Source organism: Pogona vitticeps, chromosome 2 (assembly GCF_051106095.1).
Source record: "Pogona vitticeps strain Pit_001003342236 chromosome 2, PviZW2.1, whole genome shotgun sequence".
NCBI classification, from domain to species: domain Eukaryota; kingdom Metazoa; phylum Chordata; class Lepidosauria; order Squamata; family Agamidae; genus Pogona; species Pogona vitticeps.
The window spans coordinates 227,860,023-227,883,923 of record NC_135784.1 but is presented as its reverse complement, the minus strand read 5'-3'; the positions used below and the strand labels follow the sequence as shown (position 1 = coordinate 227,883,923).

General features: G+C 39.8%; 1 protein-coding gene across 49 annotated transcripts in view; it reads right to left on the bottom strand.

Moving 5' to 3' along the window:
- Positions 1 to 23,901, bottom strand: part of PTPRD (protein tyrosine phosphatase receptor type D) — a 1,767,834-nt gene that overhangs the window by 183,538 nt on the left and 1,560,395 nt on the right. For 16 of the 49 annotated variants that reach the window (XM_078384988.1, XM_078384990.1, XM_078384987.1 and 13 more), the window contains 8 exons: positions 22,816 to 22,833; positions 21,065 to 21,175; positions 19,616 to 19,627; positions 17,186 to 17,455; positions 8,822 to 9,403; positions 6,334 to 6,467; positions 4,333 to 4,477; positions 620 to 925 (listed from right to left, as the gene is read on the bottom strand). In XM_078384988.1, the coding sequence (XP_078241114.1) occupies positions 620 to 925; positions 4,333 to 4,477; positions 6,334 to 6,467; positions 8,822 to 9,403; positions 17,186 to 17,455; positions 19,616 to 19,627; positions 21,065 to 21,175; positions 22,816 to 22,833 (1,578 nt within the window). The remainder of the gene's footprint in view (positions 1 to 619; positions 926 to 4,332; positions 4,478 to 6,333; positions 6,468 to 8,821; positions 9,404 to 17,185; positions 17,456 to 19,615; positions 19,628 to 21,064; positions 21,176 to 22,815; positions 22,834 to 23,901) is intronic. The other 33 variants (XM_078385014.1, XM_078385016.1, XM_078385017.1 and 30 more) reach the window with 7 other exon arrangements.

The following is a 23,901-nucleotide window of genomic DNA, read 5'->3' as shown; positions in this document are numbered from 1 at the left end:
AGAGTATTAGAGAATAGAAAAAACATGTAAAAATGTACAAAAGCCAAGGAAGATGCTTTGGGTCTCAAAGCATTGAAGTACAAAGAAGTATTTTAGTAATCAAAATAATAAAAAAACCAAAAAAGACTTGTAAAATGTTGTTTGTTTTCTGATTGTTTTTTAAAGTGGGGGAAAAAAGATAATGGCAACTGGGATGTCCTCTTCAGTGTTTTGAATATGAAAGATATTTAGTGTCTAAAATATTTTAAAAAGTGAGGAGCATCAGTTTTCCAAGAAACATATAGTTAAAATTAGAAGAGCCAAAAAGTAAGAAAAAACTCAAAATAATTCCATGTTTTGGTAAAGAGAAAAATGCATATGCTTATAAAGAACAGCAATTTAAATTGTAAGGGGGGCTCATTAATATATACTAGATTCAAAGCAAAACAAATTAAATAAAAAGAGAAAAAAGACCCACCCTACATGCACAGAAATGCAGAAAGGCATTTTGTGTTCAAAATACTTTGTGAAACTGATCTGGGAGAAAAAAGATGGGTGGGGAAAAAAGGAAAACTCTTGGGCCATAGAAAGACAGCAGACTGAGACAGAGAGTCAAACTGATGTGTTGGAGGAAACATACCATCTTCATCTGTCCGAATCAATATAGATTCACTCTCTGGGCCAGGTCCGACATCTGTGTGAGCTGTTACAGAAATCCGATATTCAGTCCATTTTTCCAACTGTTCCAAAAGGTACTGTGTAGTGTCCGGAGGAATTCCCAAAATTTCATGGGGCTTGTCATCTTCTCCATCAATTCCAGTGTATTTGATGGAGTAGGCACTGATAATTCCATTCTGTTTTTCCACTGGAGGAGGCTGCCAACTTACCAAAATACTAGTGGAGCTGGGGCTGTTGCAACTAATGTCTTGAGGAGGAGCTGATGGCTCTAATTTCAGTAGTGAGTTAAAGGAGGATTTGAGTGAAAGGACAGAAGTGGTTGAAGAAAAAAATGAACAAAAGGAAAGAAAAAAAATAAATAACAAAAGGCAAACCAAGGGAAAATAAAAATCACAACTTAAAACCAGAAACTTTAGACAACTGTATGAGCCTTGGCTTATTAAAGTGAACCAACTGAAAATGAATTAACTAAAAGGTGAAAAGGGATGTGGGGGAAAATACATGAAAATGAGCCTCAATATATTATTACCTACCTGTGATTAAAAATTCTTCTTGAAATAAAAACATCAAACATGATACTTCTATGTATCTATTCACCTGCACTCCTTGTTGTTTCTGCTTTAAAACATACCAATATTTTGCATATCTGACACTTTGGTCAGTCTTGTATTATTTTACAAAATATTACTTCACATTGCATAAAATATTCCTTTATGGTAAGTGCTGGAACAAAATACATTTGTATATTTTTCCAGCACATTCAATTTAAAACAAAAAACAAAAAACTGAAACAAACCATCAAAGCACACTAACTTCCTCTCCCCGCCCCACAAATCAGTCTGCTGGGAGCAAGCCAACTACAGTTAAAATTTAAATCAAAAGTATTTATTGCGATATTGGTTGTACCCAACATAAAGTAAAACATGCAGAATCCATGAGAATATTAAGTTTGTCTTAGTGAAAGATTTACCTACCATGGAAAAGTGACAGGGCAGATGATTCTGACTGTAACTTGTACTTACCCTGGTTCAGGTCTCTGTTTTATATTTAAGCTCCTCTTGGAGAAACCTTGGCTAGCAAAGAATTAAAGTCTACCAGCGATTTTATAATACATACATACAAATTTTTACACACCCACCCACAATGTACAAACAACTATTCAAACAAAACGTTATCTAGCAAAAAAAGTACAGATTTCTAACTAGGCACTAAGATATCTGTGGCTTAAATAATCTTTTATGTCAGCTGTTAAACATTTGAACCAAAACATGTATCTACTGGTGTTTGAATAAATATGTTTAAATCTCCTTTTGATTGCTGTTAAATTGAAGTGGTATCTTACTGAATACTCCACTAGTAACCTTCACTGAAATTTAGTTAACATTATCATTTTTTATGTTTCCTCCATCTCTCTGTCTCAAACACATACAATTTAGAAGTCATGCTGGTTTCAATGTCACTGACCCCTAGCCTATTCCTCTATCTTTGTTCTTGAAATTAACAATGGCTGGGAACAACAGGTGATGTGACCAAAAGTATGTGCAGTTAAACATGTATCACTGTTTTTGCAACTGGTTCTCAACTCCTCCCCTTCTTTCCCAAATTTGCAGATTCTTCAGCATGTTTATTAGATGGAAAAGAATTCTGATGGTTTCAATTCTTGGTAAAGCGGCATTTTGCACCTCTTAGGATCATACCATAAGAATTCACACATCTGTGAACCTCATGTGGGGCTTTGAAAATGTGAAGTGCAACAAAATATGCATGTTTTAAAATATGTGCATCTTTTATACATGCTTCAAAATGCAGGTGGCTAAAATTTATTGAATGGGAAAACTATGCATAAATATATTTTAGTCAAAGAAGGAAATATTTACATTACATAAAACATATAAGTAAGCACAAAAGAAAAAATGTGCATAAAATTTAATGCAGGAATTTTAAAAAGGAGTCCCATACCCTGATATAAAACAAGCACAGGATGCTAATGCAGGATGGAATCAGAAAACTGCAATGAAATCATGATTTCCATACCCTCATTTGGGCATAAATCAGATTTAACTCAATGGCACTGACTTTTGACTAAACTTATATAGGATTGCACTATCAATTTCTCATCTATGAAAAAATATATGTGGAAAGCCTTTTAAACATTGGGGTCGGCTTTCAGATATTTTGACATGTGTTTGCAAAGTGTTCCTTGAAAGAAAAAATTTGACTAATGGAAATATTTTTCCTGGTATTTCAAGTAGAAATGACGTATTCATGCCAACTTAAAACTTACATTTAAAAAAACCAGCCTGCCCTTTCTTTGGGAATGCCTGAAAGAAATTTGCTACTGGAGAGAGGCATGATTTATCTACTTTGCAAAAGTGTGTGTTTATCTACAGATATTCAGCTGCTGTCTATTATAATGTCAGCCTGTCAGAGTGATGAAGAAGACAAGTCATTTTTTTATGCTGGCAGCCATGACAAATTTCACAAAATACAAAAAGCACTTTAGAACAGGGCTCTGTGGAAGAAATTAAATAATGGACAATTGTCTAAAGTTTAAAGAATTTTGCCTGGCCCCATTTTTTATTTTTTTTGAGAGGGAGATGGGAAAAATTACTTTTAACCTATCCTAGAACACCCCAGCAACAATGCTGAGAAATAGTGCTTGTCAACACCTTACAGCCCTTGGGCCAATCTAGAAAAGAGACTGATGCAAGTTCTGTACACCTGTGAAATCACCGTATCAGAGACCAAGAAGATCCCTTTTAAAAATTTTTGAACTCAGACCAAAGAATGGAAGATTCATCCTTGGTTGTACAGTGGTGCCTCGCATAGCAAACGCTTCGCTATGCGATGAAACCACACAACGAAGGGTCCCGGGCCATCGCTGGAGCGTTCGCTCAGCGATGGCCCCTATGGGCTTTTTTCGCTATGCGATGATTGCGCGGACGCGATCAAAGCATAGCGAACAGCTGATTGGCGGTTCCAAAATGGCCGCCGCTAAAACAAAATGGCGACCGCTGTTTTGCCTCGCTAACGAGGCATCCAAAATGGGTGCCGCAATGGAGGAAACTCGCACAACGGTGAGTTTTAAGTCCATAGGAACGTATTAAATCTGTTTTAATATGTTCCTATGGGCTTTTTTGTTTCACTTAACGATGGATTCGCTGAGCGAGGGTTAACCCGGAACGGATTAACCTCGCTAAGCGAGGCACCACTGTATTTGCATTAAAACAGCCTTCCCCTCCATGATTGTGTGCATCACATCACAAACTAATGAAAATGTGAAAGCCTTGCATTGTATCCAACTGTATTTGCTAGTGGAATGGGCATAACTGTAGTAGTGGAGTCCTCGTTCCCTCTTACAAGTCCTTCCACCCATCCTACAGTTGCTTGGAAAAGACACTCTCTCTCTCTCTCTCTCTCTCTCTCTCTCTCTCTGTGTGTGTGTGTGTATGTGTGTGTGTGTGTGTGTGTGTGTGTGTGTGTGTGTGTGTTTGTAACAGGCTTGTACATCGCTGGATGTCGCTCAAGTTCTTTAAAGTATGTCCACCTACACTTTTGAGTTAAATTCTCTCTATGTAGCAGCAACTAAAAAGTAATAGAATTTCACTCGCCTGTCAACTAGGTTGTCAACAACTATAAGGAAGAGAAATGAAGTAATCAAGGAGAGACACCTACTTGACTGCATTGTTCTAGCTGAGATTTCTGCAGTTGAAGCACCAAGGCCTTGTGGAGAGCGTGCAGACAAACGGAAGTAATACAAACTATTTGGTTTTAGGCCTTGTAAGTGGTAGGATGTAGCTGGATCAATAGAAATTCTCTGCTACAAGGAAATTCAGAAAGAAGAATGACTTAACATTCAAGTGTTTGGGCTTTTGCTTAAAACTCAGGTTTAACACTGAAACTTTGAATCTCTATTTAAAAGTAAAGACCATTTAAATCTCAACAGCAATGTATTTTCTTATTATTTGCTGTATAAGGAACATAGTGGAACACATTTATTAGAAGCAACATAATCTAAACAACAAGACAATTAAGATAGGATGCCAGGGTGCAGTAGATATGAGCAGATTTGTACTATTTGAAAGGCACCTCTCATGGCAAGTGGCCATGCTGCCTGGGGTATCGTTGGACCTGTTGTTTAAAACCACACATCTGCATGCTTCTAGTACTCTTCTATTTCTCTGCGTACGCAAGCAGGGAAAGCACTGTATACCCAGACTGCTGCACAGAGTATAACAATGCATCAAAAATAAAAAATGTACAGGATTCTTTGTGCTTGCAACATACATCAAGGTGGTCATTTATAAAATAGTGATCTTGAGTTTTGGAAGGAGCTATATAGCTAGACAAATGAACACTGCACTGTCATTGCAACAAAATGTTGTTTAAAATTTATTATTGGAGCATATGGAGACAAGAACATTTGCTAGTAATTAAAATTGAAATACTAATGGAAGACTTGCTGTCTGTCATCCATGATTTTCAATACAGACCTCGGGTACCACACAGCAAAGTCACTATAAGAACCCTGTTTGGCTGTCTCTTTACATTATGCCTGGGGTTGGGTTTTTCCCCTTTAGTAATGTCTATAGGTACAGGTAAAGGTCCCCCTTGACAATTAAGTCCAGTTATGTCCGACTCTAGGGGCTAATGCTCATCCCTGTGGGTAAACCGAAGAGCCAGCGTTTTGTCCGAAGACAATCTTCCGTGGTCACATGGCCAGCATGACTAGACATGGAACACAGTTACCTTCCCACCAAGGTGGTACCTATTCATCTAGACACATTTGCATGCTTTCAAACTGCTAGGTTGGCAGGAAGGAAGGTCTAGATTTATACAAAGTTGTTATGTTTAAGATAAATTGCCTAGAAGTAATGTGAAACTCATGAAGAATGAAACATGAATGACCACAAAAATAAAACAGTGAATCTGGAAAAAAAATTCATTAAATATAACAAAGCCTTACTACTTAATATCAATAACATAACTAATATTAAAAACATAATTAAACTGACAGTTCCTTTAGAGCTGCCATCAAGTTCTATGAAGTTATAGTTAAAGTGCAGAAGGTCCCTTCCTCATAACTCTTTTTTTAAAAAAGGAGGGTGGAATAGGGCCATTGTAGCATTCACATATCCCTAAGCTACATCTTTTTTTTAAAAAATGGGCAGCCTAGAACTTCCACATGCAGCCTCTGACTACTTTTATAGACCACATGAAGTCCCCATGTATTTCTGGAGCTTCCTCCCTGCCAAAAAAAGGACATAGCTGCTGAGCTTTCTTGGGAGGTGGAAGAAGAAATCTGTCCTTTGCCTTTACATTTGCCACGAGTGACAAAAATCCCTCAAAAACAAAAGGAGAGGGTGCTGCTGCTGCAGTTGTTTTTGAATGCTGCTGTGCCATACAAGAGTGTAGCATCCTAGTGAGTCAGAGCAATGCAGCCTTCTGACCCAAGGGAGTTGCCCACCAGTTGGTGCCCTAAACTCAGAACAGCTGCAGTAATGTAACTTTCTCGGCCTTGGGAAATGGGCCTCATGTGATGCAACCACAGTATTCATGAATTTTTATGCATTAACAGCAACAACAACAATGGTGATGATGATACAAGCATAAATAAAAAAAAACTTGCAATAGCCACAAAGTGTTTGCAAAAAGTGAGAGGTTAAGTCAATTTACCTCTTCTCCATGCTCTCCTTCTTTGTAAACGAGATCGTAGTTGGAGATTGTGTCAGACCGCGGAGGGGTCCAAGAAAGTAATATGCTTGTTTCTGATTCAGGTTCAGCTTTGAAGTTCAGTGGCTGTCCTGGAACTGAAGTAAGAGTGCAGAATTTAAGAAATAAATAAACATTATTTGGTACATATATGGGAAAAGATTGTTCCTTACACTGCATGCATTGTACAAACTTTTCCATAGGGTATGCTTCTAATGGAATAGAAAACAGGCTCTGGAAGCTACAGTTAAGCTTCCAGTGCAGGGGGAAAAGATGAAGGCTGCTGCCTTGCACAGCATAGCCCTTATCCTGGGGGTGGGGTCGGGGAGGGCAAATGTGTTTTTGATTTTCATTTATAAACTGAAGTGTATACATCATGTTTCTGACACAAACCTGAAAATATTTATTAAGGGAACTGATAAAATTATCTCTGACTCTACCCATCTCTGCATACATGAACCATACATCACCATAAATGCCTGCTGGCCAGCTTGCATGTTTGAGGTGATCACTCCAACAGTGTATGTAGGAATGGGAAAAATATCTTTGTTATTGTTACTAGACAAAGAAGATACAGAACTAAAACAAAAAATGTACTTGGTTCCCTATCCTTCTTTATTCTCTGCACTGGGTAATTACAAGAGAGAGAGGAATCCTGGCTTTATAGAGAACACTTTAGGAGGAAAGAAACTGGGATTTCTGTGGGAAGAAGGAGTTCAGTCCATTAAATTTATTAGGTTTTATATAGTCATTTCAAAGTGACCTGTTTAACCAAAAGCTGTTCCCAGGACAAGAGACTAAATCTATTTGTTCCTGGAGGGGAAACCCAGAGCTATCCAGCTTTCAAATCTGCATATTAAAAGTAATTTTTTAATTTTAAATTTAGCTGTGATGCAATTCCTTTTAAGTAATGCAGATAAGATGACCATTCAGGCAAATCTGATCAGAAAACAAAGGGTATGAGAAAGAGGAAATAAGGAAATCTGAATCAAGATCCTTCCACCCCAAACCTTGTTCCGGGAAACTGTGAGATCTGATTAAATAATTTACCTGTACATGGTCCAGAAATACTTTTTATCTTGAGGAAGAAGTAGTGCTATATATGTTTCCCTATGTTTTAGCAGCTATAACACATATAGGCATTCAGAAAACTGTGATCAGTTTTGATTAATCTGTCCACTTAAAGCAACAGTGTATTTAGAGCCAATTGTCAAGAACCACTGTACAACAGCTACAGAGAATACCTAATACTGGGAGATTATTCAGCCATAAAGGTTATCACTGTATCTGTTGTAGTCTTGGACATGTCATTATCTGTTAACCTGCAGTACACCATGGGATAGAAAATTGCCCTGTGTATGTCACACTGGACTTGGAGAGTGGACTTGGTAAGAATTACAGGTCATGAGCTCACCTCCTACTTTTACTTTTTTGTTGTTTACTTCTTTAAAACTTACTTTGCATCTTTTTCATTTCTTAGATGCTATTCTGAGCACTATGATCAGGACAAATGAGAAGGGTGTGCCATCTAAAAAATAAATAATGTAAATAATTTAGGGACGTGTTGGCGCTGCGGGATAAACTGCAGAAGCTTCTGTGCTGCAAGGTCAGAAGACCAGCAGTTGTAAGATCAAATCCACACGACGGAGTGAGCTCCTATTGCTTGTCCCAGCTCCTGCCAACCTAGCAGTTCGAAAGCATGTAAATGTGAGTAGATATATAGGTACCACCTCGGTGGGAAGGTAACAGTGTTCTGTGTCTAGTAGTGCTAGCCACGTGACCACAGAAGAGTGTCTACAAACAAAACGCTGGCTCTATGGCTTGGAGACAGGGATGAGCACTGTGCCCTAGAGTCCGACACGACTGGACTAAATGTCATGGGGAACCTTTACCTTTACCTAAGCCATCCAGTGAGGTCTTTAAACTTCTATTACTCAGGTAAAGAAAGGAGAAAAGGAACTCCCAAGGATGGGTGGGAACAAAGTTTCAGCCACATATAATCACATATGCAGAGGACAAGAGCAAGAAGGTAATGAGAGGAAGGGCTTTCAAGGATATTTGTCTTAGAAAACATGTACTCACATAAAGCAAAAATGACAATGTAGGCAAGTACATCAGGCAAAACATTTTTAAAAATGAGTGTCACTTTGAAAGGAATTTTCAAAAAACAGAATTGTTAAAAACCAAACCAGGAAAAGAAATGGAAAGCTTTAACAAGCAAAGCTTCAGAAACTATAAAATATTTAAACACACATAGGCATAAGTATTTCAAACTGTGCATTCATGGGAAACCTCAAAAACAAACAATCCCAACCCAACTCACTATATAACTCAGTATAATCTGAATACTGTTCTTTTTAATATGAAGTTTATCTGGCCTTTGGGTTTACTGCTTAGAAAATCACTCAATGTTCACCATTGCTGGTAAGAAACCATCCGAAGTCCATCTTACCTCCTGTCTGAGTGATGACTTGAATGTCACTTGAAAGTGGTCCATCGCCAACTGAAGTAAAAGCAAGAACTTTCACAGAGTAGGTTTTCTGTGGTATCAGATTCCCAATGGTGGTGATATGGCTGTCAGCCACATTATGTTTCAACCAATTGTTGACATGCTGGGAGGGGTCCATGGTGTAATATACTCTGTATCCTTGTATCTGGCCATTTGGTTCCTCAGGTTCTTCCCACTGCACCAGAATGGTTGTCGAGCTCAACATACGAGCCTGTACATTCCGTGGTGCACTGGATGGTGCTTGCTCTGAAGTCCGCGTTGACACAGGTTCACTGGGTGGACCCCTCCCAATGTTATTGACAGCAACAACTCGGAACTCATATTCAGAATATGGACTTAAACCAGCAACACTATATCGTGTTGTAGCCACTCCATCTATTTCTTTATAGAGTTCCTCAGAGTTTTTCGGTTTATGCTGGATTATGTAGTAAGACACTGGCTCAGGGTTTCCAGAATCCCAAGTCAAAGTAATGCTTGTTGCTGTGGTTTCTGTCACAACAGGAGTTCCTGGAGGTTTAGGTAAGGCTGGAGAAATATAACAACACAGCTTCAAATGACAGAAGACTAAAGCATAGCATCACTGTGAATCTTTAAATAAAAAGTTAGGTTACCCACCTGTAACCATGGTTCTTCTAGTGGACCTCTGTGAATTCACACAATGGATTTATCCTGCGCCTGTGCAGGACATTCGGAAGATTCTAGAGCTTAGAAAAAAATAGTTAATTAGTCCCCCCCCCCCGCAGGGTATGAGCTCCACCTCCTCAACCTTCCTTTCAGTTTCCCTGGTCCGCTGTTACCGTATGGAGTAGATTGATAGAATGTGACCGTTCAAGATTGATAGAATGTCACCAGGGAGGAAGGGCCATCATGGTAGCAGAGATGACAGGATTGCCCTTCCAAATTCAGCATCATTCTTAGCTCTGACATCGAGGCGGTAGTGCCTGCTAAAGGTCAGAGGGTTGGACCAAGTGGCCACTTTGCAGATGTTGTGAAGTTGAATGCCGCGATGTAGAGCGGTCGATGCAGAGACAGCTCAGGTAGAATGAGATTTAAGATGCTCTGGTACTGGGCTGTTGGTATGCCAGCTGTATCGACTGCACTATTCACCTTGATAATGTTTGTGGAGAGGCAGGTGCACCATTGTTAATGCCATGGTAGCACAAAAAAAGACGTGGGGAACGTCTAAAAGGTTTGGTTCTGTGGAGGTAAAAGGCGATGGCTCTTCTCACATCTAGAGTATGGAGCTTACGCTCAATCGGTGTGGATGGAGATGGAAATAGGGTCGGAAGCATGATGGGTTGGTTTACATGGAATTCTGACACCACCTTGGGCAGGAAGGACACATCTAGGTACAAGGTGACCTGTTCAGGGTGCATCTGGAGATAGGGAGAGTGCAATCAGAGAGCAGCTAACTCACTAGATACCCTGGTGGATGTAACTGTCATGAGGAATGCCACCTTCAGAGAAAGTAACTTTTCATTACAAGTAGTCAGGGGTTTGAATGGTGGCTTCGTAAGCACCTCGAGAACCAGTTGCAGGGAGCATTGAGGCACAATTCTCTGTGATGGAGAGCAGACATTCTTTAAGCCCTTAAGGAATCTCTTGAGCGTGGGGTGTGAAAAAAGTGTAGCGGAGCTAGATCCAGGAGGTTGGTGAGCCACTATTGCTGCAATGTAAACCTTAATAGTGGCATGTGCCAGTCCAAGATTAAAGAGATACATGATAAAGGTAAGTAGAGTCGAAAGAGATGAAGGGACAGGGTAAGTCCCTTAGATGCAGTGAATTTGAGGAAAGATTTCCATTTAGAACTGTACAGGCGAGAAGTGGATCGTTTCCTGGCCTGGTTTAAGATTGCACGGAAATCGGGGCAATACGGTGGGTATGACACCACTCCCAGAACTTTATGGTGAGATGAAGCAGAGGAAGTGATCTAGTCCCTCCTTGTCTGTTTATGTAGTACATGACCATGGTATTGTCAGCCACAAGTTGTACTGATTTCCCCACGATTCTGGGTAGGAAACCCGGAAAGGCCTTTATGATGGCTAGCATCTCCAGTTGATTTATGTGGAGTGGTCTTTCGCCCGTCAACCATAGTCCATGTATCTGCAGTTCCTGGCAGTGAGCTCCCCAACCAGAGGGGCTGGCATCTGTCATCACCTGGATTGATGGGGTGGTGGCCAGAAAGGTCTGGCGATCAGCAAGTTGTTGGGGGATGCCCACCATGTGAGTTGAGTTGCCAGTAGTGGTGGTAACACAAGCTTTTTTAGCTGGGAGTCTGTTGCGGGGTCGAATTGTGACAGGAGCCAGGATTGCAGAGAACGGAGTTTGAGCCTGGTGTATGGGACCACCGACGCTGTGGAGGCCATAAGGCCCAGCAGGTGCTGAACATTGAGAGCGGTGACGGTACTGAGAGGTCGGAAAGGATGTAGTGCCCGATGGATTTTCTCTATTCGGTCGGGCATCCAGTTGCACTCCTATGTAAGTTACTAGCTGTGATGGTAGTAGGTGGGATTTTTCTGTATTTATTTGTAGGCCTAATTCGTGTAGGACCTGAAGAGTAGTTCTTGTTCCTGTGATGGCCTCCTGATAAGTCCTGGTGACAAGGAGGCAACGGTCGATGTACGGAAAGAGTTTTATCCCCATGGTATGGAGGTAAGCCACAACAGGGGCCATGCATTTTGTAAATGTCCTGGGGGCTGTAGAAAGCCCGAAGGGGAGAGTGGCGAATTGGTAGGTGGTGTACTGGAACTGGAGGAATCTTTGATGGGATGGTTGATTTGAAATATGAAAGTAAGTGTCCTTGAGATCGATGGTAGTGAACCAGTTTCCCTGTGACAGGAGAGGGAGAATGGAGTCCAGGGTTAGCATACAGACTTTTTTGGAGAGAATATATTCATTGAGCTGTCGGAGGTCCATAATAGGCCTAATACCCCCATCTTTCTTAGGGACGGCAAAGTACCAGGAGAAAAAAACTCCATCTGAGTCATTAGGTGGAACTATGACTATCGCAATTTTACTGAGGAGAACCAAAATTTCCTCTTGTAAAGGTAAGGAGAAAGGGGTGGGTCTCATGGAATTTGTCAGGGGAATATGCGCAAATTCTATGGCGTATCCCCTCTCAATGATAGTCAGAACCCATTTGTCTGATGTAATTTTCCTCCATTGGGGAAGGAATGGAAACAGTCTGATGGAGATACCAGGGTAATTAAGAATAGGGCTTACCCCTGCATTGGGATTTCCGAAAGGGCTGCCTGGAGCCCTGATATTGTTGTTGCTTAGGTTGCAACATGGCAGATTGAGGTGGCTCGTAGACACATTCATGGTGTTGTTGCCTGCTGTACCGAAAGGATTGGTACTGAGGAAGTTGTTGGTAGAATGGCTTCTTGTATGAAGTACTGATAAGGCTGGTATGGGATGTAGGATTTAGCAGTTGCTCATTTTATGGATATTCTGCATTATGTTGTCTGTTTTAGAATTGAACAGCCCGACTGTGATGAAAGGAAGATCCTCGATCTTAGTCTTGGTATCCTCCAGAATGGTGGCCGCTCGAAGCCACGCGTGCTTTCTGAGTGCTATTGAAGTAAAGATTTGGAGGCAGTATCGGTGGTATGCTTTGCTGTGTGCTTTGTTGTCTAGTGAGGGTATTGGCCTCTGCATAGGTATTGAGAGCTTCAGTCTTCAATGGTTCCAAAAGGGTTTGAAGTGAGGGGAGAATTCTGTCCCACAAATGCTTTTGGTAGGCACCCATCGCGGCTTGGTAATAAACAATGCTGCCAATGAGTAAAGCTTTTATCCAAAGGACTCAATCTTTCTGGCCTCCTTATTGACCAGTGTGGTAGGAGATCTACTGCGAGACTTGCATTGAGTAGCCTCGGCCACGATGGAGTCGGGAGTGGGATGTTTCAATAGAAAATCCAAGTCCGAACCATGAGTTTTATAATGGTGCTCAATTTTCTGTAGGATTTGGAGAGTTGAAGGAGACTTTTCCCAAGAGTCCTTAACCAAAGTAAGGCATGCCAGTATGAGGCTCAAACTAGGAAGAGGTATTTTGTCCTGCTCCATATCCTGAAAAACCAAGTCCAGTTCTTGTTGAGGAATTTGTGCATCAAGTTTTAGAGTCTTCGCCATGCGCAAGATAAGCTGTGCATAGGATGTATAGTCCTTGAGAGGGGATTGCAAAATATTGCCAGTGGTACCAGCATCAGGAGCTTCAGATTTGTCAGATGATGATGAGTTGGCACCTCTAGACGACTGGGAAGTCGATGGTGGTGGATGTGGTACCGGGGCTGACAGTATAGGGTCAGCATCCAATTGAGTAGATACAGAGAAGGGTTCTGTATCATGGTTGTGGGGACCAGAGTACATTGTGGTAGCCTGTACCGAGGAATGACCTTTATGAAGATTGAGTCATTTATGCCGCGTGGAAGGTGTCGGTATCATTGGTTTCTTTCGGGATGGTGCAGCTTGAGGAGTGGAGACATCCCCTCGGTACTGCAACAGCGGTTGTCGTGGAGGAACTATGGAAGGGTACCAGGCTGGTAGCGGGTAGTCCAGCCCTCTGCATTGATCCAGATATCCATAGCTCTGGTATGGATAGGGATGGTACCAGGTGACCATAAGGAGGTAAAACTTCTGGATAATAATATTGCTCCTCAAGCCTGGATGGCTGGTACAGAGAGGTATATTTGCATTTCTCCTTACTTTTCCTAGGAGTGCAAGGAGCAGACTCCTTGTTCTGACTCAGTCTCAGTATCTGCTCGCTCTGAGGAATGAGGGCTAAAAGGGGCTATGGACGGGCTGGTCGGTGCAGCAGCCTCAAATCGGCCCAAACTCGGAGACATGCTCAGAATATCATGAGCTTGTTAGGCTGGAGGTATAGCGCGTTCCTCCCTGTCGGAAAGCCCAATATTGTCCCTCGAAGACTCCTGTACTGGTATAGGAGGTATAGCAAGAGGTGTGGTAGCCAGTTTGGCGAATTCCTTTTGCCTCTTAGGCTTTTCCTTGTCCTTTTTCTTATTTGCAGGATCAGTAGACTGTGGCTGAGTCTTGGAAGAAGCCGGCTTAGGCGGTTTTTTAGAGTTCTTGGATTTCACAGGTAAAGAAGTCGTGCTGGATAGAGACTTAGCAGCCTCCTGGTGAGGAGGGTTGGAAGAAGGGAGGGTTGTAGCCTCCATAGCAGGGCTGAGAGTTTTTTTCCGTAAAGAAAAGATTTAAGCCATAGCTGCAGCTTAATCGCCTGCTTGGAAAAACTCCTGCACACGGTGCATGACTGAGTGAGATGGGTTTCCCACAAACAAAAAAGACAAAGATCGTGCCCATCTGTAAGTGGAATTTGTCGAAGACAAATGGAGCACTCCTTGAAGACCCGAGGGGCCATAAAACAAAAGGAAAGAAAAAAGGGGGGAATCATTGAGGGAAGGGGGAGAAACGACGATAGAACGGGAAACATCTAAGTTGGAGATTCTGTCGTTGGAAAAAACAATTACAACAATAAGAATAATAAAGAACAATATAGAAAAATATTAAAGATTGATTTAGCAAGGCTAAAATCACTTTCCTTAGTGCTCTAGTTTCCTAATGTCCTACTCGAACGGCAGAAAAGAGGAAACTGAAAGGAAGGTTGAGGAGGCGGAGCTCATACCCTATGGGGGAAACTAACTGATTCTTTTTTCTAACCTCTAGAATCTTCTGAACATCTTGCGCAGGTGCAGGATAAACCCATTTGTACATTCATAGAGGTCACTACGAAGAAACTTTATTTTAAAAAAACCCTCTAGTTGACTTCATAAGAAGATAGATTCCATTTATCAGGGTAAAAGAAAAAAGAAAAAAAACCCAGTCAAGTTCTATTGCTTTATTCAATACATACCAGAGAGAAAAGCAAACTAATGTGATAACATATTTGCTTCAATGTTGAACTTATTTTGTCTAAGTGAAAATTAGTGAAACATTTTTGCTTAAAACTGAAATTCGAACAAATTGAATACAAATACTAAAGTAACATATTGAGTAAAATGTAAGGAGCATTTGCGGACCCAATTTTTTTTTTTCATACAATGATACTTCAATAAAATTAGTGAATGCTCTGGTTCTTTTCAGTGAGTTTTGTATTCACCCCCCAACCCCAGTGGTTTTTTAAAAACTTTTATTCATTTTATGTATTCAGACTATTTTATTGTAAACCCCATTAAGGGAGAAAAGGCAGAGGATATAAAATAAATAAGCATATCAATAAATACCTTAATTTATGTGAAAAGAAAAAAAACTTAAACAAATGTGTCTATGCTATGATTTAAAGTTGAGAATACATCACTTTAAAGTGAGTTGTTTCCTGTCCTAGCTCATATAATGTGATGCAGAACATTAGCAAAATGGAAGGCAAGAAAAGTGGAAAAGTGGAAAAAGGAAAAACAAGACACATATATTGTGGCACTTCAAAATTGTTTCAGCATGAGATACTGTGGATCAAAATTCACTTCTTCAGTCACATGGAATCTGTTTATCTTTAAACTGCAACAATATTTTTTTCCCTCCTTTCCTTTTGTCAATAGGTTGAGATAGGACAATTCAAACCCAAATTTGGCTATACAGTAGTGGCTTTGGAATATACAGTGGTACCTCGCAAGATGATTCCCCCGCAAAATGACGAATCCGCATGACGATCGCCACTGCACTTCGGAAAACAGTGTTTCCTATGGGCAATTTTTGCTGGACAATGTTTCGGACCGTGCTTCGGAAGACGGTCTCCCCCCCCCGGGACCAATGCTTCGCAAGACGATGATTTTAACAGCTGATTGGCGGCTTCGCAAAATGGCTTCTGTATGGGTGATTTTTGCAAAACGACAACTATTTTCCCCATTGGAACGCATTCAACGGATTTCAATTCATTCCAATGGGGAAACGCTTTTCGCAAGACGATGTTTGTGCTAAACAGCGATTTCAATGGAACGGATTAACATCGTCTTGCGGGGCACCACTGTACAGTCACATAAGTACTGTATATAGGGCTGACCTTGAAAATGAGATGGACGCTGTAGCAGGTGGAATATGCAGCAACTAGCTCACTAGCAGGAACATTTTTCAGAGACTGTATGGCCGTGGTTCTAAACACATTGCAATGACTGGCAATACACTTTTGGCCTGAGTTCAAGGTGTTGCTGATAACCTATAAAGCCTTCAACTTGAGGGAATGCCCCTCCCTCTAGGCACCTGTCCAATCACTAAGACCCGCTGGGGGACCCTCCTCTATGTGTCGCCTGGAGAACCATCCACTATGTAGAGACATGGGGGAGAGCCTTCTTGGTCATAATACTTCATTCACAGTATGCTCTTTTCCCAAAGGGTCAGCTGCCACCAACACTAACCTCATTTTGATGCCAACCTAAAGCATGGTTATTCTGCCAGGCCTTCAGAGATTAAGGGACATGCTTTTAATAGGCAATAGAGGGAGGCTTCTTTATTGTTAGTGTTTTTAATGTATTCATGTTAACTAGTTTTAAAGTATTGAACTGTTTTATATTGCACTTTTCCCAGAGATCCTAGGATACAGGTCAGAATTTAAATACATACATACTTTGTATGTTTTTACAGAGACCTTACAGAGACCTATATTGTAAGATCTTTGTCTTACAATATAGACAAAGGTTGGCATTGAGCACCTCTGCAGGGTTTCTGAACTCCTCCTTATCAATGTTAAATCATTGCTAATCTGTCCCACTGACTGCAGTAGGGCTGAAGCAGAATTAATCCTGGTCACAAGACAACAGTACTATCTAGCTGGCAGAAGTAGTTATCAAAATGGAATGAGGGAGAGAACACCACCTCCATCTCCTCCTCCAAATCTGTTCTGAGAGGCCAGGAAACCCCCTGGGGCAGACTTCTAGAGGTAGAATTATAAGACCATTTTAAGGAGAAAGGTGGGGTAAAAATATTTTAAATAAATAAATAAATCATAGAATCACAGAATCGCAGAGTTGGAAGGGGTCTAATAAGGCCATCAAGACCAATCCCCTGTTCAATGTAGGAATCCAAATCAAAGTAGATCTAATACTGTAGATTGTTCTCCAGTTTTTTCTTGGATGCCTCCAGTGTTGGAACACTCACCACCTCCCGAGGTACGGTGTAAGTGGAAAGGAGACAAAGAGCAAGAAAGGAGAAAGTATTAGTGCTAGTGCATTGTGAGTGTACAGTGTCTGAATCCAATCCATTTGTTTAGTTTATGTAATCCAGCTTCTTATGGAAAAGATTTGAAGACGGTTTATTTCCTTAAGAGCAAAACACATAAAGGGCTGATTATATGCATCTTACCTTTCACAGTTATCTGTGCTATTGCTTCTATAACACCAAGAGTGGACATTGCCACACAGGTATAGTTGGCAGACTGCCTGACGTCATTGAGCTCCAAGACATTCCTTCCTATTGGCATATCATCTTCTGGTGTAAGATCTTCAGCTCCCAGCATCCATTTCACATATGGCATTGGGGACCCCACAGCAACACAGGTGATGTTAACACTCCCTCCAGGCATAATTTCATGGTTGGTGGGTGGGATTGAGAATCTTGGTGGGACCCGACGAACTGCAATGAAACACAAAACAAGCTAATAACTCATACAAAAAACAGAATGCAGATCTTGCACAAAAAAACCTACATGCTTCAACAAACAAAGTTTAAAGCATTATGTTTACTCTTATTTGCTAAATGAGAAATTATAACTAGATAAATATATTATCTGCAAATACAGTTACTCATCAATATCTTTAAATCACATTCATACAAGTTTTTTTGGACCTAGTAGGGCCCCCACAATTAACTGTCCACATACTAACAATACACAAACACCATGCAAAAGATACGCACACACACACACGCACACACACATATATATGCATGCATATTCAGTATGCATATGTATACATATATATGTACAAAAGAAGACTGGAGGATTGACAACATGCTTGAGTTGAGTATCCAAACCAACTTCAATGCTGCACACTCCCAGCTGATGTGAAGTAATGTGCTACAACACATTGTCACATCACAGCCCTGGAACACATCACCTACAGTACACTGAAAATGCAATTCTGATTTGCTTTCAGACTCAAAAAGTGGATGCAGCCCCAAGACCTCACACTAACACTGAAACAAACATGGGGAATATATATATATATATAGTTGGGGGGAAAACAAGGCAAAGCCAGTATGGATACTGGATTTGGTCATGCAGGCAAGCAAATGAGGTAATCCAAAGGGAATCATGCTTAGCAGGGAATCATGGGAGAGGGAACTTTGTATAAGGAAACAAAACAACTCAATGGGAAAGGTAGAAAAACATAGTGGAACAAAGGAACATCTTTTTTAAAAAACAAGTGAGGGCAGGATAGAATGAAAGAAAGATGGGTTTAAAGAGGGTAGGACCAGAAGTAGGAAGATAATTAAGACTAGGATAGTTATGAAGCAAGTGTATGGTGGTAGGGAAGGAGCAGAACATTAAAACATTCCAGGTTCCACAGTGTTCACATAGAAGGGAAAAGCAAAATAAGCTGCTAGAATTAATAACAATATTAAAGGCAGCTATATGTGTACAAAATAAGGGACAATAATATTTAAAACATACAGTAGCGGGGCATTGCATTAACAGTGCTGTTAATATGTAAGCAAACACAACACCAAGAAAATTACCAGGCAATAACAAATCAGTGTTCCTGCTTCAAATATTCTGTTTCTGTGTGCGTGCATAGGTGTATGCATGCATGCGTGTGCAGTAAGAGAGGGAGAGAACAGAGATTCCGCTTAGGCCTTCCATCAGGCAATGTACTCTATGTTTTATTTAGGTGGGCTTACCAAAGAAGATGCTAACTGTCAAATCTTTTAAATTTGAACACAATCAACACTTAAAGAAACACATAAATAAGTGGATTTGGCCCCAGTCGAGAGAAAACTGGGAATGCTAATGTAACCTTAAAATCAATGTTTTGATTTCAGTCAAAGACTTTGATACCTGTGTGACTTGAAGAAGACAATTTTTTTCTGGATAAGGAACTATTTGGATCAGGGCACAGGGGTAGAAAACAAAATGCTTCCTTAATTAAAGCCTTTCCACTGGATTGAGAGAAATGCAATGCACATTTCTATAGATTCACAGTAGGGGCTTACTGTGATGGCCTCATGAGTGAGTAGGACAGGCTAGGGAAAACAAAGAGCAAAACATGCCTTTAGCAGCCAGTTGACAGAAGTCACACAAAGCAAGTGACAGGCAATGCAGAATTTCTAATACCAAACTGATTCCTTTCTTTGAATAAATAAATGAAATGTATCACTAAACAAATAAATAAAAAACATAGGAGAAGATTGAGTCTTCATGCTTGGGCTGTTTTTGAAGGAGCAATTGCAGCAAGTCATTTCTAGATCAGCAGGCACTGACAACAGAAATTAAAGGGGACTAGGATCAGGGAGTGGCAGAAGCAGGAACACTGACCAAAGTGGCAAGGCCTTAAAGTGTTTTAAGAGTGTTACAGGTTTGTCATGCATCCAGACTCTCTCCCTCTCTCCTCATGCACAACAGTTAGAGAGCAGCACACACTAGAAGCCATGACCAGGGCATTCTCTGCTGAAACGTAACATTAACTGAAAAATAAAAAGGCCACAATGCAGCTACATTCATTTCATTTGTATTCTTTTTTACTGGTTTAATTAATAGTTTTGTAAGGTGGGTAAAAAAGTAAAAAACACACCAACCTTCTCGCAGCTCTGAGGGATGTAGGGGGTTTGATGCAGAACACAATGAAATGAGGAAAGGAGAAAAACAAGGGAAACACAGAGAGAGTAAAAAGGCCATATCAAGGCTTTTAACTGCTACTTGAACATCTTTTACTTGCTCTAATCAAACCTTCCTACCTCATCTCTGACCATTAGCAGTTTTTTTTACAGCTATTATGATGTTAGAAACTAGCATTGGTGTGGGTGGAATTTCTTCAGGTAATAACGGCACACATGCCTCATGCAGTACAGTATTTGAAAGGAAAAGGATCAAAGGGCTTTTCTAAGGAGGCTATAAGAACCTTCAAACCCGTTCTAGCCAGAGGATTAGACCATTTAAAAAGATTTTTGTGCCATGTTCCCCACACTAAAGTAATGAGCTAAAAGCTGTGTGAATATATTTTTTGAAAATAATAATAATAATACTCTGCCCCCCCACCTTCCACTTTGCAGGCAACTAGAATTATCGATATGTGTTGGAAGACATGCTCTTCTTCTCAAGAATACTGTGATGAGCGAGACAGCCATAACTGTGGACAGCTTATGGGCCAGGACAGAGAGGGTGCCTCAGCCCCAAACTTGGGGGCTGCCCCTCTGCCTCAGTCACAAGCTATCACTGCTCATAACTGTACCAAAAAAGGAAGCACTTTAAATATTTGAAACTGAAATGGAATGCTTCCAACTACTGAAAAATCAACCATGCCTTTTTATAAGAACATATTTTTTATGAATCTAACCTCCTAATTCATAGCTATGGAAAAAAAAAAGATCCAGTCTCCTTCCCATCCCATACCACCTTTATTTAAAAAATACAAAGAACAGCTAGTTCATTACAGCAGTGCCAGGGATTCCATTTTACTGATAAGATTTTAATTCAAAAGAAATATATAGCTATATGAAACTCTGCTCGAAGAAACAGAGAAGGAAAACTACACCCTTGTCTTCTTCACAGATAATTTCCAAGCTAAGAACTTTTCCTTTGCAACTCAGCAGCTGAGGTCATGTGGCTACACACCTCAAAGCCCTGAGTTTCAATTAGAGCTGAATTAGTTGCACAGCAAGCAATCACGTTAGGAATTTTAAATAAAACAAAGTAAGAAAGGGAAAAAGTAGAGAAAATTCCAAAAAGAAATGCAACATTCAGGTCAATAATCAATGCAGGAAAAGTAGAAGTCAAGATGTAAAAATGTAAGTATACTTACAAACCTTAAGCCACAGGGCAGTTTGGACTCAAAAGTGCCTTGATTCATATGTATCATTCCCGCCCCCCCAGGTTTCAATCCTCTAAATTTTTACATATCTCTTACTATTTTTTCTTGTCTCGGGACTCTGTATACTAATGCAGCTATGGCACAGCCCCCAAATGTATCTCAACAGCCCTCAAACCTGAATGAAGAGCGGATTACGCCAGGGTTATGTTACTCCTACCTCTGACATATAGATTGGCAGGGGCAGAATAGCGTGTACCCGCACTGTTGGTTGCAACACACTCATATTTGCCTTGGTCAGATTCTTCACTCGATTCAATTTGGAGGGCACCTGTATGGATATAAAATACATTGCCAGAGAAGCTGTCAAAAAAGGATTTTCAAGCTCCTAATTACACATTGTTTAATAATTATGAAAAGCCCTGTAAGCGAAGGTCCACTCAACGTCGGATCATTTTCTTGCTAAGGTGGCACAGACAAAAAATGATGTGATGAAAAAAACAGAGATTATTTTTTTCACACCATCAATACTACCACAAGAATACAATTTGCATTTGTCAAACAATTCTCTAGCACAATACTTTTCTCCTAGACTATTAAAATGAAAATGAGTGAGACTGCTTCAAGGAAATATGGCTTTAAAATAAAACAAAGGAGATTAGGTCATTGGGTTATTGTCAGTTCATATATTTAATTAATTTTATATCTCTGTGCAACAAAATTCATCCAAAAGGTGGCACTTTGCACACACAAAAAAGTGAGAGGATGAGTTTCAAGAAAGTCTTCCGCTGAAGAAGGCCAAAAATGTGCAGCAAGGACAAAAATGGGCTGCTTAAAGTGAAAAAAGGAACAAATTAGTCATTTATAGTAATCAAAATATTCTCTCAAAGAAACAAAACTCCCTTAAAGACATGCAGATTGATAAGAAAAAGTAAGACATTTCGCCACGACTTACAATCTTTTAGTGCATTTGCTGGAAAACAAGAGGAATTGAATTAGAAGGCACCAAAAAGAATAAAAAAGTTAAAAAGCATGGCCGAGGCCAATAAGGAAGAAGCAACCAACCACTGCTGAGGACCTCATGATGGCCCCCAAGACACCCATCAAAATCCACGACTGGGATTAGCAGTGTGGTGTCACAAAACCCAAGAAAAATACAAAACAAGAATTACAAAAGACATGAACAATTTTTACAAAATGATTAAAAACCAGCAATACCACATACCACCAAGAATACTTAGTCATCAACCTTTCCTTTTTGAAGGCCTGAAGATCAGAAGGATCCAAAAATCCACTGAAGGGTTATCCAAGAAAAAATGTACTGTGTTGCTGCAATTTGTTAGGAAGAAGAGTGTAGCTGTTGTTTTAAATTGCTGGCGTTAAAAGAAAAAACCCACAATCGAACAAAAAGAAAAGAAAAAAAAGAAACCCTTCTGAAAGACAAAGTTAAAAAGAAGGTATCCCATGTTGTCTTCTGCATGTCTGCAACTGTTCTCCAGACCATCTTGGCTTGGTCCAAAACAAGAACAGCTAAGGAAGAAAAAAAATGATCTTTTTTTTTTTTGCTCCAGTTGGACCAAAAAAAAAGAAAGAAAGAAAAAAGAAAAAGAAAAGGAAAAAAAAGTAGAAAAAGAAGAAGGAAAAAAAGAGGGACAAATGGTAAGCTGTGACTGGGTTGTGGCCTATAGATCTAGATATGCTTTCATTAAAGCATATCAGAAAGCAACATATCTTTTTGAAAGAAGAATGAATGGACAAACACAACTTTTTTTAATAAAAAGTGAAAAGGATGGTGAAAGTTGATGATGACAAGATGAAAATTACTGATTACAACTAAATAGGGGGAAAGGAAGAAAAAAAAGGGTGATGAACATTTCTGTAATGTATTTATTTATTTAAAAAGGACAATGAAGGGAATGGAAGGACAGAAAAAATAAGATCATTCTGTGAACGTTAGTTCAGCACTCTTACCTCTTATTGGTGTACCACCTGCGTGGATAATATGAATGCAAATAAGATTAGAAAGAAGAAGCATTAGTACGAGAAGAAGGAGGCTAGGGCTTTGGAAGAAGAATCAAATTAGAGTTACAGAATTAAATAAGGTCTTAAAAGAAACTTGAGAGTCTATACTGTTAAAAATAGGAATACATATATATTAGGTGCAATTATCAGATGACATAAACAAAGTAACAGTATACCAAAATAGGCAGGGCCATTATTTTTGGGGGGAGGGGCAGGGAGGGGCAAGGCAGATCTGCATTCATATGAGAACTTAGATGTTGGATTATATAGAGTTTAAATATACTTTATACACCTGAAATCCTTAAAGAAAACCTTTACATTCCTATACTTAACACATAGTTTAAGAAAATACTGTGGATAACTATTTAAATTTGAAATTACATGTGTATATATGTATACAAATGTGTGTGTGTATACACACACATAGAGAGACATATACACACATACTCAGAGACAGAGAAAAAGAGAGAAAAGGAAAGAAGATATACCAAAGACTATCTGGAGATAAACACTTGTGCATTTTGGACTGTCTTGTCATTTACTGTGCGGCATCTACGTGCTACGTGTGTACTGCTATTTCTAATTGGACGTTTCTAGGACTGATACAACATTTCTGTGAGGAATTGTGTGTGTGCCACTATACAGGTCTGGTGACTACACTGACTGTTAGTAAAATGCATGCCATGCATTTTAAGAGTAATCATCATCATTATAATAATACCATAATAATAGTATTCTGCATATGAAAATTAGTGGGGGGTGAAGTGCGCTTCAGAACTAAGCACTTACCAATAGATTCTGGAGATTTAAATACGGAGAGAAGAAAGACAGCATAAAAATATTATTATATTCCTTATAATTTGGTACAAAAGTTTTCAAGTTAAAGCTTTATATACTAAATAATCTATGCCACATGTGAAACTTACTTCTAGTTTTACATTAACAGAAGTTTAATCTATACAGTTCTGCTGACAACAAGTATAGAAGTTGGTTAACAAGACTGCTTAACATCACAGGACAAGTGAAAATGCTAAA